The sequence below is a fragment of the Salvia hispanica genome, chromosome 1 (genome assembly GCF_023119035.1).
Source record: "Salvia hispanica cultivar TCC Black 2014 chromosome 1, UniMelb_Shisp_WGS_1.0, whole genome shotgun sequence".
NCBI classification, from domain to species: domain Eukaryota; kingdom Viridiplantae; phylum Streptophyta; class Magnoliopsida; order Lamiales; family Lamiaceae; genus Salvia; species Salvia hispanica.
In genome coordinates this window covers 17295092-17313784 of record NC_062965.1, presented here as the reverse complement: position 1 = coordinate 17313784, position 18693 = coordinate 17295092, and the positions used below count along the sequence as shown (strand labels likewise).

The 18693-nt window shown below is 37.3% G+C and overlaps 1 protein-coding gene and 1 long non-coding RNA gene across 2 annotated transcripts; one reads left to right on the top strand and one right to left on the bottom strand.

Moving 5' to 3' along the window:
- Nucleotides 1–495: 495 nt before the first annotated feature.
- LOC125188636 (anti-sigma-I factor RsgI-like) lies at nt 496–1269 on the bottom strand. Its single transcript, XM_048085607.1, has one exon. The coding sequence runs from the start codon at nt 1267–1269 to the stop codon at nt 496–498; it is 774 nt and encodes a 257-aa protein (XP_047941564.1).
- A 10997-nt stretch (nt 1270–12266) lies between these two features.
- LOC125200823 lies at nt 12267–16412 on the top strand. Its single transcript, XR_007172787.1, has 2 exons — nt 12267–12456; nt 16109–16412. It is a non-coding gene; the product is annotated as an uncharacterized LOC125200823 (long non-coding RNA).
- The last annotated feature ends 2281 nt before the right edge of the window (nt 16413–18693 follow it).

Below are 18693 nucleotides of genomic sequence, written 5' to 3'. Positions count from 1 at the left end.
CTCTTCCGCCTCTCCCTTCACTTTTTCAGTTTCTACCTCAGGCTCCGGTTCTAAGAAAAATGGGTCAGCCATCCGAGGTAACGATCCTCCCAAGTCACCGGCTTGGATATTATCCTCTGCCCTAACTTCTTCTTTTTGCTGGACCGGGTGGATAACATCTTCTCTCATCGGCACTGGCATTTCATCATTTACCTTCAGCTTGGGTCCTTCATATGCTTTCCCGGATCTTAGGGTAACTTGGCTGATATTTGCCCTTTCTGGTGGCTTTACTGAGGCTGGAATCCTCCCTTTATTTCCTCGCATGTCGCTCAGGGACGTTGCGATCTGAGATAATTGCTTCGACATCAGATCCATCGCGGCCTTGTGTTCCTGCTGAGCATGCTGGAGCTTGTAGACCACGTCATTATTTGCCAGTGAGTTGTTTTGCATGTGCTGTTAAGAACTCACTAGGTCATGGACCATATCATCCAGATTCCTCTGGGTCCTGGAGTTCGGTTAACTGCCACTTGGCCCTTGACCATGATTTGGTCCACCCCCTTGATGCGGGCGAAAGTTTCCTTGACCTCCTTGGTTATTGTTGTACTGATTCCCTGGTCCCTGATAGTTGTTGTTCCTCTGGTGTGGGGGTACATATGAGCTTCCCTGGTTATTTTGATTCCTATTGTTCCAGTTGGGTTGATTTCCTTGACCTCCCTGACTCCAATTACCTTGTGCTCCTTGATTCCAGTTGCCCTGTCCCTCTTGATTCCTTCCGGACCAGTTGGATTGGTTCCCTTGGTTTCCTTCTGAGTTAGTAATCTGGAGTGGAGGGTTTTGATTCCCATCGGACCACCTGAAGCATGGATTGTCCCTCCATGGAGTGTCTTTGATTCTCCACTGGTTCCAATTGCTGCCTTGATTATTTTGGTTCCAATTTCCTACAACATTTATATGGGCTGGACAATCTATCCCTCCTTGAGATCCGCAATAATTGTAACCATCCTCTGGACCCAGTGCTTGTTTTTCTTTTTCTGTTGGACCCGGCGAGTCGTTCTTCCCCAGGGCGGTTAGAATAGTCTTCTCTAGCTGCTCCATTCTAACATCCATCCTTGCATCCACTCGGGCATCCATCCTTTCTTCATTTTGCACTGTTACTGCATCCACACTTCCTCTTCTTAGGATGGTACGAGGTGAATCATATGCCTTTTTTGCATCGATTAATCTTCCCAGTATCTCTCGGGCCTCGCTCACCTTCCTCTTGGTGAAATTTCCTCCACTAGCGGTATTCATCAGATCTTTGGACTCAGGTTTTTCCCTTCATAGAATAGATAGTAGGTTTCGGCTTCCATCATCCTGTGGTTTGGGCAAGCATTGAGCAACCCCTTAAATCTGGACCAGTATTGGCTCAACGATTCATCATATTCTTGCTTGCATTCCTGGATCTCCTTCTTAAGAGCATTCATTTTGTTAGAAGGGAAAAAGTAATCCATAAATTCCAACTTGAAATCCTTCCATGTATGGATTGAGTCGGGTGGCAACCTCAATAGCCATGTGTTAGCCTCCCCCTTTAGCGCAAACGGGATCGCGCGTAGTCGGTAATCCTCCTCTGTTGCATCGTTGGGCCTCTTCTGAATACTGCAAAGCTTACTGAACTCATTGAGGAATTCATATGGACATTCATTCCTCCGACCCGAGAAATTGGGTAGAATACCCAGCACATTAGTTTTGATGTCGATCGCCCTCTGGCGCTGGTTGGAGACGATAGCCTGGGCGGGCTCGCCGTCTAGGTGGGCAGTGAGCGAGCCGATCTCTGGGTCGTCGTCACCTGCGGTGGCCATGCTTTCAACGCTTTCCTCCTCTGTTTCTGAGGTTGACTTTGGTTCGTTCTTAACTGACGAAGTTGACTCCTCGTCGCTCTCAGAACTCAGGTGAACTGGATCCCCTGTTGTAAGACCCGATCTGGTGGTAACTGGGAATATCGCTTCCTTGACCCGCCAACTAGTCTGGGCGCTTCTCCAACCAGGTGAGTTGTTCCAGTGTCCGAACCGGTAGCTCCTGTTCATAAACTGAAAAAAGAAACAAAAGAAAACATAGTAAATAAACTATTTACACCAAAACATTCGCAAACACATAAATAACACCATGCATCCCCGGCAACGGCGCCATTTTGACAGGTCCTAGAAGTGCAGTGCAGGTGCGGTGTGATATCACTCGATCTAACAGGTCCAGAGGATGCGACTAGACTTCAGAGACTAGAAGATCATGAAACTATCGGAAAGGGGTCGGTGGGTGCACTCTATTCCTTCAAAAACCCCAACTCACTATACTACAACTTAGCATAGGGAAGTAAATGATCGATCCCACGAGGACGAAGGTGTTACGAAACTGCATTTGAGGATGTTTTGGGAAAAAGGGTTGGCTACTGCCACACAATTTTTGTGGGTCGAGAACTTAAAACTACTGGGTCTGAGGGATAGAAAAAAACTTTACTCTACCTACTGGGTCTAAGAAACGAAAGCGTACGGAATATACATGACTTAGAGAAACTGAGATATTTTAAAGTTCTAAGACAACTGGATGTAAACTTAACTAGACAGACTTTCCTAATCTGGACAGACAAGCATAAAGCGAAAAGCAAGACAAGTTTCCTTAAACTACCAGGGTCTGGAAAAGCATGCGGAAAAGTAAAAAAGACAAAGCAGATCGTATCGCAGAGGGTCCGGAGGATATGCAGAAAAAGTAAAGTACATGCTTTGAAAAGTACTTGACATAAAGCGATCTGGTTCTAACTACCAACAACTGCATCTTCTTCGGGAATCAAACGAGAATAACAGATAAAACAGAGTATTAAACACCATGAAAACAGAGCAAACTTTAGATCTAGACTTAAAACAAGAAATTAAAGCCTAAACTAACAGATCTACGCTACTGGACCTAAAGGATGCAGAAACAAAAGTAAACAGCCATAATCATGCACAACGTAAACAGCAAACACAAGATACGCGAAATTCCAACTCAAAAACACCACGATTCAACAGATCCAAACATCTCCATACGCAAATCCCCAGCCTCCATCAACAAACCATCATATTTCAGCTCCAAACATCCAACAATAAACAAAGAACGCAAGCTAAAAGCAAGAGATAAACATAAACTCAACGATATCCAACCAAAAGCAGACATAAACTTCCATAATAACTCGAAATAAGTCTGAACCCAGTAGATCAAAGTCAGAAACTGGAGTTGCGAACTTAAAAACCACAAAGTACTAAACGAAAGCAAGTAAGATTGTTTCTTCGCCTTCACAAGGCGGTGTTACACAACAAAATAACGATGATGATGAGAACCACGGTGGCCAGAATCCTCCATGTCCAAGTGCGCAGCAGTCGAAATGAGAAATTTGAAGTGTGGAACTAAAGCATAGAACGAAAGCTAGAGTTAGGAAAGTGTAGAAGTGGTTGTCCAAGGTCTGTCTTGTTCTTCAAGGTTGAGCTCCTTATATATGTGAGGCTCTGATCCCTAGGGTATCCCTCTGGTGATTTGACGCTCTTGCCCTTGAGTAAGACTCTTTAAAATAATCTGCTCTCGCTCCATTCTCCTCTTGTCGCCAACTTTTGATTCTCCCAGGTCCGAACGACGACTTCTAATTTTTGCTTCAATTTAATCTCTTTTGCATCTGCCAGGTCAGGTAACAACAACTCCTAGACCCATCAGATTTACTACGCACCTGAACTCATAAACGCACATTAGCGCCCCAAATGCACAGAATTTTAACTCTAAACCGATGCATGAAACGAGCTTTATCATTCATCAGAGACTGTATCTCCTCTATCATAGCATTCATCCACTGCTTACTCTCTTTAGACTTCATGGCTTCCTTGAAATTTGATGGTTCAGCATACTATATATTTTCTGCCACACATAGAGCATATAATAAGTACTCAGCCTCACTGTATCTGGAAGAAGGCTTAGGGATTCTTCTTGTTCTATCTCTGGCCAACATATAATCATCTAGATTCTGCTGAACAACCTGTGGCTCATTTGCACCATCACCTAACTCCTCTTCATCAAGAACTGGTGCTCCTTGTTCAGCTCCTTGTTGCCCAGATATATGGTTCTCAGAATCAGAATTCCCACTATCCTCAGAAGCCTCCATCTGAGCTGATCTCTCAGGTTCCAAAACCTCCAATTGCACTGTACCATCATGCTATGACTCCTGGTTTTCTTTTGTTGAATCATTGCTTGCCTGTGCCTTCTCCAGAAAAGACATTCTACTTTCCTCAAACTGCACATCTCTGGAAATGATAACCTTTTGGTTTCCTGGCTCTGCACACCCCTTAACTCCCTTTAGATAACCAACCAATCATCACACACTCAGAGCCCTTGCCTCAAGCTTACTCTGCTTGATATGAGCCTAGGCCATACAACCAAAAATTTTCAGACTTGAGTAATCCACATCTCTCCCATACCATTACAGATCTGGAGTCTCAAATGCTATTGCAGATGAGGGGCTTCTATTTATGAGAACTGCAGCCATGCTAACAGCCTCCCCCCAGAACCTCTTGGGCATTCCAGAACCAAATAGCATGCACCTAACCCTCTCCAAGATGTTCCTGTTCATTCGCTCAGCAACTCCATTTTGTTGTGGATTAGATGGAACTGTCCCGTGCCTCCTCATCCCCTTCTCCTTGCAGAAAGAATCAAAGTCTCTGCTCAAGAACTCCAATCTATTGTCAGTTCTCAAACACCTCAGTGAGCTACCTTTTCCAACCTCAACTTCTTTGCACCAGTCTTTAAATCTCATAAAGGCTTCTGACTTCTCCCTTAATATGAACACCCATAATTTTCTAGAGAAATCATCTATGATGGACAAGAAATATTTACCTCCACCAATGGTGACTGGAGTGGCTGGTCCCCACAAGTCACCGTGGGCATAGTCCAAAGGGGCTATGGAACTATGGATTCCCTTTGAGTATGACAACTTCTTGCTTTTTCCCAACACACACCGCTCACATAATCCCAGCTGCTCATTTGGATCACTTATGCAGATCAGATTTCTCTTCACAAGCTACTTGATTCCAGCCTCACCCAAATGCCCCAGCCTGAGATGCCATGTCTTCAAACTTAGACTCTGAACTGTATTCACAGCACCAGTGATCACAGATGCCTGCAAATAGTACAGACTCCTTCTCCTCTCAGCCAACATGATCACCTTTCCATCTTTGACTATATTCATAATCCCATCAGAAAGAACACAAGTATAACCAGAAGCATCCAAAACCCCAACATAAATCAAATTTCTCTTGATTTCTGGAATAAACCTCACACCAGTGAGCATCCTTATAGCTCCATTATGAAGTCTGAGTTTAATGCTCCCTATCCCTCTGATCCTGCATATCTTGTTGTTACCCAACAAAACTGATCCAGTAGCTTCATTCATATCAGTGAACCCGCTTCTGATTGGACACACATGAAAACTATATCCGGAGTCCATTATCCAAGGAAGCTCCTCATGACTGTCATAAACATTCAGAGCCTTAGGAATCTCCAACTCCTCTGCAAAATCAGTAGTGTTCTTCCCATTCTCTTCCTCATCTTGCTTCTTCTTCCAGGCAAAATAATTTTTCTTCAAGTGGCCTGGCTTCTTGCAATAATGGCATGATCTAGTCTCCTTTTCTTGATCTTGATCTGCCTTTTGAGGATAGGGCTGCTTAGATCCAGAACCCTTCTTCTTGAACCCCTTTTTTCCCTTTGCATTCTTGACCACAAGACTCTCTACCATCGGATCCGAATGCCCTTTGCTGCCCTGCTTCTGTAGCTCTTTGGACTTCAAAGCTGATTGCACCTCTTCCAATATTATGGAGGTTTCCCTCCCATAGAGCATCGCATCTTTCAACTGCTCGAAAGATCTTGGCAAGACATTCAACAATATTATTGCCTTTTCCTCATCCTCGAGCTTCACATCAATGTTCTCAAGGTCATCAATGATCTTGTTAAACATATCAAGTTGCTCCTCTATGCTCTTCTCATCTGCAATCTAGAAGGAATATAGCCTCTGCTTAACATACAAGCGATTTGCAAGAGACTTAGTCATGTATAATGACTAATTTTGTCCAGAAGGGGTTGTCTCTTTTGCAACCTCTCTAAGAACCTTATCCCCCAAATTTAGAATGATCGCACTATGCGCCCTCTCAAAGATCTCATCCCTTTTAGCCTTTTCTTTGGGATCGATCTCCTCCGCCGCCTTCGTTTTGTCTTCTCCATTTAATTCCTCGGCTAGCCCCAGTTGCACTAGCATGCCCTCATCTTCAAGCGCCAAAGACCAAAGTTATTTTTTCCCAAAAATTTCTCAGCCTCAAATCTGGAAATCGCCATCTTCACTTCCTTGCGCGACTATTCCTCTGTTCCCACAGACGGCGCCACGTTGTGAAAATAACGATCGAACAAGAAAGCAAAAACGCAAGAACACCAAGAAATAACGTGGTTCGGCCAAAGCCTACGTCCACGCACAGAGAAGATGATATGTATTGAGCTTAGTCGAAAAGTGGAGCTACAAACGAACCAGCTAGCTCTAGATTACAACAAGATGAACATTCAACTCTCGTGATTTGTTTCTCATTGAATCGCACAGAAAAACTCTCTCAACCGTGGATGAAAATCTCCTTTTACTCTTGTGTATAATCTCTCTGAGAATACTCTCACAACTGAACTCCAGCTCACACACTCATCATACTTATACCAATGTGCGTGAGTATGTGCGGTTACACCAGCCAGAACTCCAACTCAGCTCCAACGAGCTCAAGCGGTTGTAACCGCCGAAACAGAATTATTGAAGAGCCTCTCCCAACGGCTAGTTTCTTGATTCGAAAAGCTTTTGGTTTCTACTCCCTTGATCAGCCAAAAATCTTAACACATTTTCGCCACATATGTGATAATGTCTCCGCATGCATCCACTCTTTGTATTACTCAATAGATTCATCTGGTGTTTGCTTGATAGTGAAAACCCACAGATTGTCAATACTACCGATAATTGACATTTCTCCTATTTACAGTATGGACCAAGGCAGCAAGGCTTCCATATCATCTTGCATGGCCTCTCTCCAGTATTTCGATTTTCCTGCTTCTTCCATAATATGTGGGATCTCTTCTTCTTCAATTTTCTCATACTCTTTCCTCTGTATTATAAAAATGAGATGAAACTTACAAGTGTGTCAAAGTGGTCAGTTTTGCGGGTAAGTCTCCAGTTATAATTGTCTTCCTATTTTTAGTACTAATGTACATTACTCCATAATCTACGTATTTTGAAGCATTAAAAAATTTTAAATTATTTTCTTTAGTCAACATTTTACATTATTTTACGATATTTTTATGTATCTCACACAACAATTCAGAAAATGAATCTCTATGGAGTTTGAATTATGAAAATTACAAGAAAATGATCATAATTAGTGCATTATGCATATTGATTGAAGTTATTAAATCAAATTCTATCCATGTTATTCGGATCGATCCATGTTATTTGGACCAAGGTCTAGGTGGTATGTGTTTTTCAACTTGCATACTTTTTTTTTTAATTCAAAACTCATTTAAAAGATCTGTTGGTGCGTCCCAACTCCCATGTACACTTCTTCTGTAGCTCAGCATGCAAGAATCTATTGGCGACATCTACTGACTGACCTCGGTTTACATCAACTGAAAATAGCACTTGAACCGTATTCATCTTCGCCACATTTAAGAATATCTTTGCATAGTCCACTCTTAGCCACATGTGTACCCTTTGGCCACCAATAGAGCTTTGTATTTGTCTACTGATAATTAACATGTCTCCCATTTGCAATTATCGACCAAGACTTCCATAATATGTGTGGTGTCTCCTCTTCATCAATTTGAATTATGAGAATTACAAGAAAATGATCATTACTATAGTACATGCTTTATTCATATTAATTAATGTTTATTAATCAAATCAATGCTGTATGTCAACGATGCATTTAACGTTCAAATCTGTACCGTATTACTAGTCATTGTTATCATAATATTCAAGTGATAAATATGTTCATTTACTTATATAGAAAACTCTAGAATTCAAACTTTAATCCTCAATGTGGTAACCAAGAGAACTGATCTGCTGCACACCTAATATGAGCGACTGTGAGCGCTTACATGCCACGTAGGCCTGATTTTAAGTTGTTTCCGTATATCAGTTCTGTAATCTCTTTTCTCTTTCTTCTCTATCCAACGTATTTCTCAACCTTCTGCAATTCTCTCACCATTAGTAAAGCTCTTCATTAAATCTCGCCTCACCGTTGCATATTCTGCAACACATCATCCTGACCTCCCTTTCCACATCAAAGACCTCCTCACCGGGCTCCAAATCGGTGATGTCGAATCGAAAAAAGGCATACAATTTCGCTCAAATCATCTTTTTTTCTCCGGATGAATTCTCCTTCAACATTGTGTAACCCAGCAATTCCATTTTTCCTGATTTTTCAGCTTTTGATTTCTTGCTTCTCCTACAATTTCAGAAATCAAAACTTCTCCACAATTTCAGGAATCTCAAAATTGCAGAGCAAGAAATGTAAAATTCTTCAACTCTCTTTCTTCTCCTAAAAAATTTAGAAAAATTGCATAGTGTGAGGCGCAAAACTCATAACCCAAATCTTGAAATCAATCAAAAAAAATTGGTGAGGTTGTGATATAATCCACATGGATGAAGTTTGGGGATTATTTGGAGACGGAACAAAAGAGATTTGTGGAGAATTGCATGCCAACAAGGAAGAAATTTGGCAAGGAAGAATGAAATATTGAGGCGAGGAGAGAAAAAATGTTTTACGGTGACTATTGAACAATAATTCGGGCAAGATAAACTTACTGATGTAGTGAACTGACAACATCTGCTGTTCGGATTTCAGAATATTGGGGATGGTTTGTTACCTGCGTGGTTACTTGGTAGGAATGAAGTTACATATAATAAATTAAAAAATAATAAGAAGATTTATTATTCCATTGCCACGTAATTTGTCGCCTCTATATCGCTCACTTAATGCCGCTCAGGAGAACAGATCTTTGGTAACCAATACAATTTGGAAAAACTCGCATTAAATATGTACAAACTAACTAATACTAATATATCATAGGATAATGTATGATATATTTCATTGAAACAATATAAATAACAATAATATTGGTTAAGTAGAAGCGATTATAAGTTTATTCACAATGCCATCATAGAAATACATAATTTTTTTCTGGATCTACTCCTGCCTAAGGTGAAGTAAACTGTGAATATTATGTAAAAATGGCCTAACTTGTATAATTGATGATTTATATATGACTTGTAGCAACTACTATACAAGTTGCATGCATTCCATTAATTAACATATATACTCGGCATGAATATTTATGCCTATAAATATGATCACATTTCATAACAATTTTCAACCAAACACATCTAAGTATTAGAAGCATTGAGCTCAATATGAAGCTCAACTTGTTACTTGTGGTGGCTCTCTCTTCCATCTTCATTTCCACCACTTCCGCAACTCTTTGCTTACCACCATTCTCCACCCGCTTTTGTTCACCTCCACCACCACCACGGTCGACTCCACCACCGCCATCGCCCCCTCCACCACCCTCTCCACCACCACCATCACCTCCACCACCTCCATCTCCTCCTCCACCCTCTCCCCCACCTCCCTCGCCTCCGCCTCCACCCCCATCACCTCCTCCACCGCCTTCTCCGCCTCCACCACCTCCGTCTCAGCTGCTTCCACCCGACTCTCCTGTTTGCATATTCCTTCGACAAAACTTTCCACAATTCCTTCCACTATTCTGTCGTGCCTAATAAATTAGGAAAAAGTGTCACTACCCACAATAAATCTTCACTCACACACATACACATTCCTCACTACTCCTTTATTATACCAAACCACCTTATGAATAAATAAAATAGCAATTAAAATTGCCTGTATGTGTTTGGCTCTATAATACATTCTTGTTTAAGAAAAATAGTTGGCTAGATTTTGCCTATATATGGCAACTCTAGCTATAGAAAATTAGCAACTATATTTCAAAGATCAAGTTTGTAATATGTACTATGTTCTCTATGTGAGTATATTATAAATAAATAAATTATTATCTATGGATGCTTTGTCGAAGTTATTTATAAAAATCACCGAAACTTTTTCCAGCCAAATTAAAGGAATGAATTCCTCTTATATTTATATAACTAAAAAATTACACTTCGTAATAAAACAATGAAGATACAGAAAAGCATTTTGATAGAGTGCTCCATTATCATTTAATTTTTTTAATGCTTTGTACTGCAAGTAAGCTTATGTAATCATGTGGCTTATTTATAAAGAGCTCGAATTTCATTGGTTTAAATCAATATCCATCCAAGAAGCACCAGCACCAGCACCAACACTGAAAACGTTTCTGTTGTTGATGATAACAATGAACAATACAAAGAAAAGGGCTAGTGTGTTTGTTCGAGCGGATTATGACACGTTTAACGTGATAATTATAAATAAATTTACTTGATTTGTTTCCCGTGTTTGATATGATCTCATGTTACTATGTATGTAAACCGTATCTCTATTTTCCAGCATTGAAATCTGTTACTTCCTCCGTCCGCCATTAAATATCTTAGTTTTCTTTTTGTCCGTCTGCTAATACTTGACATACTTACCTTTTACTATTTTTGGCAATGGATCTCATATTCCACTAACTCATTCTCACTCACATTATACTATAAAACTAATACTCCCTCAGTCCAATAAAAATAGGCCATTTAGAGTCGGGCACAACTTTTAATGCATAATCGGTAAAATAAAAGAGAAGGAGTAAAAACAGTTGAAATCGTGTAGTAGAAAGTGGGGCGCATAAATGATAAAGTAAAATAAAAGAAAAAAGTTGTTATAAATGGATATGGATTATATCTATTGGTCAGAGGGCAAAAAGATATGGTATATTTCTATGGAACAGAAAGACTATATGAAAGTAGGACCCACATTCCATCGCCATCTGCATCGCCCCGGCCACCCCACCCTCTCCACCACCCCCGCCTCCGCCTCCACCTCCACCCTCTCCACCATCCCCCATACAAAGGGTGTTGGGAATCCATGGAACCCCCAACAATTTCAGTCTATATATTTTATATGCATAACTTTATTTCTTTCCTTACCTGCGCCAGTGGTAAGCTACCATGGCTACCAACTTCTTGGACTGTGTTCAATTCCTTCCAAGCTCAATTTGGTTTTTATTATTTTAGTTTGTTTATTTACTATTTTTTGTGATATCTTTTATTTTCCTTACTACTATTATGCATAAAAAAATATTATGTTTTATAGTACTTTATTAATTAACTTATTTCAAAATTTATTCATAATTGATAATTTAATTTTTTTGCTTTTTCTGTGCTCTTTTTTTCTATAACTGTTATGCACAATAAATTTCATGTTACATAGTATTTCATCACTTAACTTATTTCAAAGTTTATTCATAATTTTTAAATACTAATACTATCTCGAGTTTTCATATTATTTAATTATTTTTATCTCATTACTCATCTCATTTGCATCTTTATAATGTCACAACTTTTAACTACGCCGACATAAAAAAATACCCTATCAGTTATTACCAGTATTTTGGAGCCCTGCTTCAGAACTCAAAATGCTGCATTCGCCATTCTTCTTCTCCCCTTTCCTTTCTCTTTCCCTTTACCTTTACCTGTAACATCCCGAAAATTGGCTTAGAATGAATTTACTATTCCGATATATATATCTTGAATAAATATTGTTAGAAAATAAAATAAAAGGATGTGATAATTAATTTGAAATGAGTAATACTTTATTTATGAAATAAATAGTTTATAAAGTGAAGTTAGGATTAGTATATGGCCTAAATAATTCTTGGAGGATAAATTGATTTTGCTAGAATTCTTAAATATTTTTCTTAGCTAATTGTGGAAGTAGCGTGTAGTATTATAATAGAATAGTTAAGTACATTAAATTTTGATCCATTCTATCAATATTAATTTTCAATATATATATATATATATACATACCAAATATTAGGAAGTGGAATGACACTAATTTTCTTCTCTCTTCAAGAAGTGTCGAGAAGGTCAGTTGGGAGGAGATATTATACCAACAAGATAATTTTTAATTATAATGAATAATCTAGAAAATGAGATATTTACATGCTTCAATATTTTTATGCCATGTGTACACTTGAATTACCATGTAATATTTTACTATGTTTATAAATATAGAGGAGGAAGAGAATTGGGAGGGGGAGACCCTCGGCCCATCTCACTAAATACATAGGAAGATTTTCCTTTTCAATTTCTTCATAATTTTCAAGTGTGAATCAATGAAAAGGCGACAAAACGTCGGCTATTCTAGTAATCTTCTTCCCAATTTGTGAGCTATTGTCAATGCAAAATCAAGACAATTGGAGAAGGGCGTTATCGAGGTAACACTCTTACCTTATTCTTTTATAGTTTTGATACTAATGAAATTTATATTGAATTATATGTTGGAATTTAGAAAAGAAATCATAGGAATGATTTATGAGCCTTTTGAACTATTGTTTATGAGTTAATATGCTTATTATAGAATGTCAAATATTATATATTCATTATTCAAATCAAAGTTCCGAAGATAAAGAGAATTGATGAATTTTAAGAATAGGATGTTATTTGGTTGAAGTAGATATATATTTTAATAGCATGTCAAATATGTGATAGGATAGAAAGGAATTAGAGTAATTTTTATGGGAGATTAGAGATGATCAAGAAACTCATTTGAGTAGGGCTTAATGTTGTGAATCTTATTTGGTTGAATTAAATGCATAAATATAATTTAGACTTGATCATTTGCATAATCCAATTTTATTAGAGATCAAATAATAGACTTTGGAAATTTGATAAAAACGTCTAAGTTTATGCAACTTAATCATATGAATATATTCTAGACATTGATTTAATATATGTTATGAATTCATAGAAATTCATAGTTTAAGAATGAATGGATTTTCAAACTAAATTAGAATATTGGAGATGAAGGAGAAGTTAAATTCATATAGAAATGAAATATTTAGATAGCTTAGAATTTAGAAATATGGTTTGGCAAAATATAAGCGACTAATAAACTTAGGAAGATTTTCAAAGAAGGTTTAATATTCTTAATCATCTATTTGATCTCTCTTAAGAAATAAACTATGAATAGTAACCCATGAATAGAATTAGAATAAGTGAACATTTTTATTTGAAAGGATCAATGAGGAACAATTGAGAAGAAGTGAATATACTTTATAGATGATAATATTGATAATATGAGGAATGTTTATAATTAATTGGAGGACCAAATATAATCAGAAGGTATATTTAGTGAATTCATATTGGCTGTGAATAGTGACGGGTGAATAGTGACAGAGGGTTGTCTCAATTCAGTTAAATAGTTTAGGAAAATTGGTTTCTAAAATCATGAACTTTGTCTAAAATTTGGTATTTACCATGAACTTTGAAATTGGTATATAATATCACGAACTTTGCATTTTGTTTGGTATTTCCCAAACTCACTCAAATAAGATATTTTCATCAAAATCTTATTTAATATAGGCAACCTTGATATGTTTTATAATAATTGAAACCACTTTTTAAGTTCATAACATGTAGCATAAAAAGTCACGTTGAAAACTACGTTGATTTAATTGTGCCAAGTATGATAAAAAAGCCTCGTAAGTTAGTCAAATATAGCAATAAACATGCCGTGGGAAATACCAAACAAAATGCAAAGTTCGTGATATTATATACCAATTTCAAAGTTCATGGGAAATACCAAATTTTAAGCAAAGTTCATGGTTTTAGAGACCAATTTCCCAATAGTTTAATAATAATAATATGGAAAGTAAGTAGAATGGAATTTAGAATTTTATTAGCCATTTAGAATATTTAGTGAAATTGTAACATAATGGAGTTAGATTATGAATAGTTGTTAGTCAATATTGCTAGATGATGAATAAAGGAAATTAGAGTATAAATATGCCGCATATTAGAGTATAAATATGCCGCATATAGTGTTAACGAAGGCTATTAAGGGTTTTTGGCTTTTTAAACCAAAATCTTTCTCCGAATTCCGGTTTTTCTCATGAACTATGAGATTTGTTTTTAAAACCACGAACTTTCATTTCGTTAGGATTTTCCCCGGGCAGGTCAACGACGAAACCCGGGTTGTCTACATGTCAATTTTAATCCTATTTGTTACTAAATTGATTACTTGGATCCTATTTGTCACAATAATACATACAGTCACAATTATTACATAACAAATGACAACTTTTGAATAAACAAAACACAACTTTAACATTTTGAATTATACTATTCGGGTCGGAAATGTGTTATTCGGGTCGGGTTGGGAAAATCCTAACGAAATGAAAGTTCGTGGTTTTAAAAAAAATCTCACAGTTCATGGGAAAAACCGGAATTCGGGGAAAGGTTTTGGTTTAAAAAGCCAAAAACCCGGCTATTAAATAATAATTGAAGGAATAAGATTAAGAGCAAATGTAATGTAGAAATCAAGGGTTATGTTAAAGCTTCTAGAATAAATTTGAGGTTATGAGATCATTATGAGTTTTGTGTGAGTAGTAAACGAAGCGAGAAGCTTATCGGCAACAGTAAAAAGGAAGGACTTGCAGTGACTTGAACGCTAAGGTGGTAAAGGGCTTATGCTCATATGTCCATCATGTAGTATACTTAACATTTAAGAGCCTAATTCTATTGTGTGACGCTATGTGCTATTATGTGATAATCGTAAACTCATGATTCGTGTGATTATTTATCTGCGATATAGTAACATTGTTGGAAATGACGTATAAAATATGAGAATATTGGATAAAATATGGTAATGAGATGAATTGACGAATGATTTGGGAATAAGATGGATTGCCAAGTGAACATGATGACTTATGTGATTTCCCGTGCTTAGTTGATCTCGTTGGGGAAAATTGGCATGTCATATGATGAGATTAATTCGATCAGGCCACGCGCGGTGGCAATGATATGTTTTGTGCACCATATTCACTCATGGGGCTATACGGCCAGGCGGTTCATGATGAGGTATGATGATAAATTGCCCCATGAGCTATACGGCCAGGTGGTAATAAGTATGTAGGTGCATCATGTTCACTCATGGGGCTATAAGGCCAGGCGGTTCATGATATATGATAATGAATTTCCCCATGAGCTATAAGGCCAGATGGTACATGTATGAGTGCGCAATGTTGCGGCTTATTCGGTCGGTCCACACGCGGTGGAAATATTATATGATATCGATCGGGCCTCACGCGGGGGCATATTATTGTCAATATACCCATGCTGTCACCAAGCACGTGGAAGAAGAGGGCTTAATGATATGAGCTGATGTTTTGCTTGATTATGTGTGGTTGACGATGCTTTATGTGAATCACTGATAATTGATAACCGTATAAATTATTGGATTGTGTGGATATTGATCTTTATTGCTGTATTATCCAAATTCTATGATTTATGTTTATGCATATTGTTGGCTCCCGGGCATGTGCTGGTTATAGAGGAAATATTGCTCAATTTATATTAAGAATAAACAATATAATCATAAAATGATATAAATTGGTTGGTCGGAGAGTCAATGGTTATTGATTATGGATTTCGGCGTATCTGTCTAATTTTGTTAGATGCAACATGTTTGTGACTCGGAATATATGCATGCAATAGCTTACTCTATAATAGGTTTTGATTTTATATAATTTTGAAAACGGTTTTAAAATGCCGCTAGAAATGAATTTTGAATTTACGAAATTATGGTACCGAAATTGTGACATCACCTATTCGGTTGGTAGCCAATCGGGTAGAGGGTGTTACATTACCCCTTACCCTTAATTCAATATTGCGCCTATTTACAGAACCATTTACCTTATTCCACTTTTAGTACAGACCTCACATATTACACTCACAATCTTTTACAAAACTAATAAGTAGTAGTTGCTTCTGGCTTCTGTCGATATTGATCCACAAACCGTGGATTCTCCGGTAATAAGTTTCCGGATCGAGGTTTCCTTGTTTGATGTTTATTGCTTTCTCTTCCAGGTCGTAGATGTGGTATTTATCGGTCTTGTTCTCGAAGGTCACGGCAAGGCTGTCCCACAGCGCTTTGGCAGTCAGATGGTGCGCGAAGTTGGCGATGATATCGTTCTCGATGTTGTCAACGATCCACGAGAACACCACCAAGTCGTTTTCCTCCCACACATCGAACCCTTTGCTTCCTGGTTCCGGGGGCTCGTTCCTGATGTATGAGTAGGCTCCTCGGCCTCCAATTTTTACTTTGATCAATCGAGACCAAAGGGGGTAGTTTCTTCCATTCAACTTGAACGCAACCGTGATGCTTTTGCTATTCCTCAGACTCGTTATCTGTTCTGGATCAATTTTCGTGTCTTCTGTGTCTGACATTTTCAGTTGTAGGGGCTGTTTTCTGGGCTTAATCTGTTTGGAAAAGGGTCGAGAAATAGGTATTATCGACTATGATGAAAATTTTCTGAGCCAAGATCGATTTGCTCTGAGGCCATGTAGAAATTCAATGGGAGAATCAGTTACGATACATAAATTACAATAATATATAGGCTAGAGTATCTCTACATATGGTAAACCTAATTTACAATAATTGCTATTCTATATAAGGCACAATATTCTTCCATATCAATTTCATATAATTTCCCTGATCTTACGTGATATTTCTTCTAACAAAGATGTCACTATATCTATATTATTGTTGAAGTTAAAGTGCGTCGTTGACATATATAATAAACATTAATTAATACATAATGTACTAATTAGTACTCTCTTCGTCCCAACTAAGTTGAGATATAATTTTTGGGCACGGAGATTAAAATTATGTTAAAAAGTAGGAGAGATGAATAAAGTAGGAAAAATAAAGAGAGGTTAGTAAATAGTGGAATGAAGTAAGAATGATTAGATGTTTTATTTTTTTTTTTAAAAGGGAATGAGTCAACTTAATTAGGATATTTTAAAAAGGAATACGACTCAATTTAGTTAGAACTCAGGACGGAGGGAATACTAATTAACTATATGGTCGTTTTCTTGTAAATTTCATAATTTAAGTTTTAAGCTTCATTTTAATTGGTTACCGAGATAGTATATCAAAATATCAGTATAACAAAGTACGTAATATCTTTGACTAAAAAAAATAATCGAATTATGCAAAACTTATCACAATAATTACTAAACTGCGTGAAAATGCCGAAAGGAATTTGAAGTCACTCCGATATAGTATTCGATATTTTAGGCGTCTTTAGTTAAGATTGCATCAATCTATTTATGCTTATAAGGCAGCATTTGCATAGAGCATCCACGATGCGGCGCGCCATATAGGGCGTTCTATCCTCCGCTACATCAGCAGTTTATCCTCCAACTCATTTACCTGTAATGGGACGTCTTATAGCCCGCCTTATAATTTTAACTCTTATTTTGTATTTGTTTTTTTATTTTTTATGTTTGCAAATATATCAATTAGCAAGATTAAAAATATAAAAACACCACAAATTAAAGGCATATCCTATTGTCAGTATTCATTTTTTATTTTTTGTATTTTATGCTTGCAAATATGAAAATCGTCGGAATTCTTTATTGAATTTAGAGAAAAAGTGAGATGGGGAAGAGAGTAGAGTGAAAGGTGTGAAATGAAGTAAGAAAAATTGGTGATATATATAGAAGAAAATACAAAAAAAAAAAAAAAAATGTGTGTGCATAGTCCGGACTATTGTTCTTACCCCCTGCAATGGGGCGGAGGATAGGCCGGACTATGCAAAAATGTGTGCATAGTCCGCGGACGATGCATAGGGCGCGGACTTATAAGGAAATCGCATAGGGTGGAGTGCTGCAGTGGCGCCCTAAGGCGAGCCCGATGCATAGGGCAGGCTTTAGGGCGCTCCATGGTGGAGCTCTAAGAGATTAAATTATTCGGAGCCATTACTAGTCATGACTCATGGTTGATCAAATTGCTAAAACATCGTTGTACGACTCATTGCAAAATAATCGACCAAGTAAACTAGAGAAGAAACTTATAATTTTCTAGTCATGGAGCATTATTTTTTTTTATAAAAAAGGGAATATATCTTCGTAAAAATATATATGGATATGCAAATCATATCATGAAATATACTTACATGATCACGGTAGCATAGCTAAGATTTTCTTTCGTGGTGACCCAAGCATTGTTAACATTTGTGGAGTAATTTTCGTTGCTAGCGTTGTCGGAAGCTGTTCAAACACGAGTAGTAAGGACTGAAAGGGAGATGGACAATGAGAGATAAATAATTAGAGGATGACAATAGTATATATGGTTTATCTATTCTTAAAAGCAATGTCGATATCGAAAGAGCTAATGGTATATATGAAATAGATGGTGGCGATGTCAATTATTAATAACACTCTACGACTAAATCGTAATACTAATAATATATAGTGGAGTATTTCTTTTTCTCCACCTATCCATAACTACGATTAATGATTCAAAATTTTACAAGATTTTTTCAAATATTTTTGGTCATATGTAAGTGTCTCATAATAAAATTCAATGTAGATGATAAAAATGAATCAAAGTATACTTTTAAAATTAAAAAATTTAATTAAATTCATAATATTATATAATATACTTA

What these genes read in the sequence shown, in the direction of transcription:
- LOC125188636 (XM_048085607.1), bottom strand. Translation starts at nt 1,269, where the DNA reads ATGAATACCGCTAGTGGAGGAAATTTCACCAAGAGGAAGGTGAGCGAG.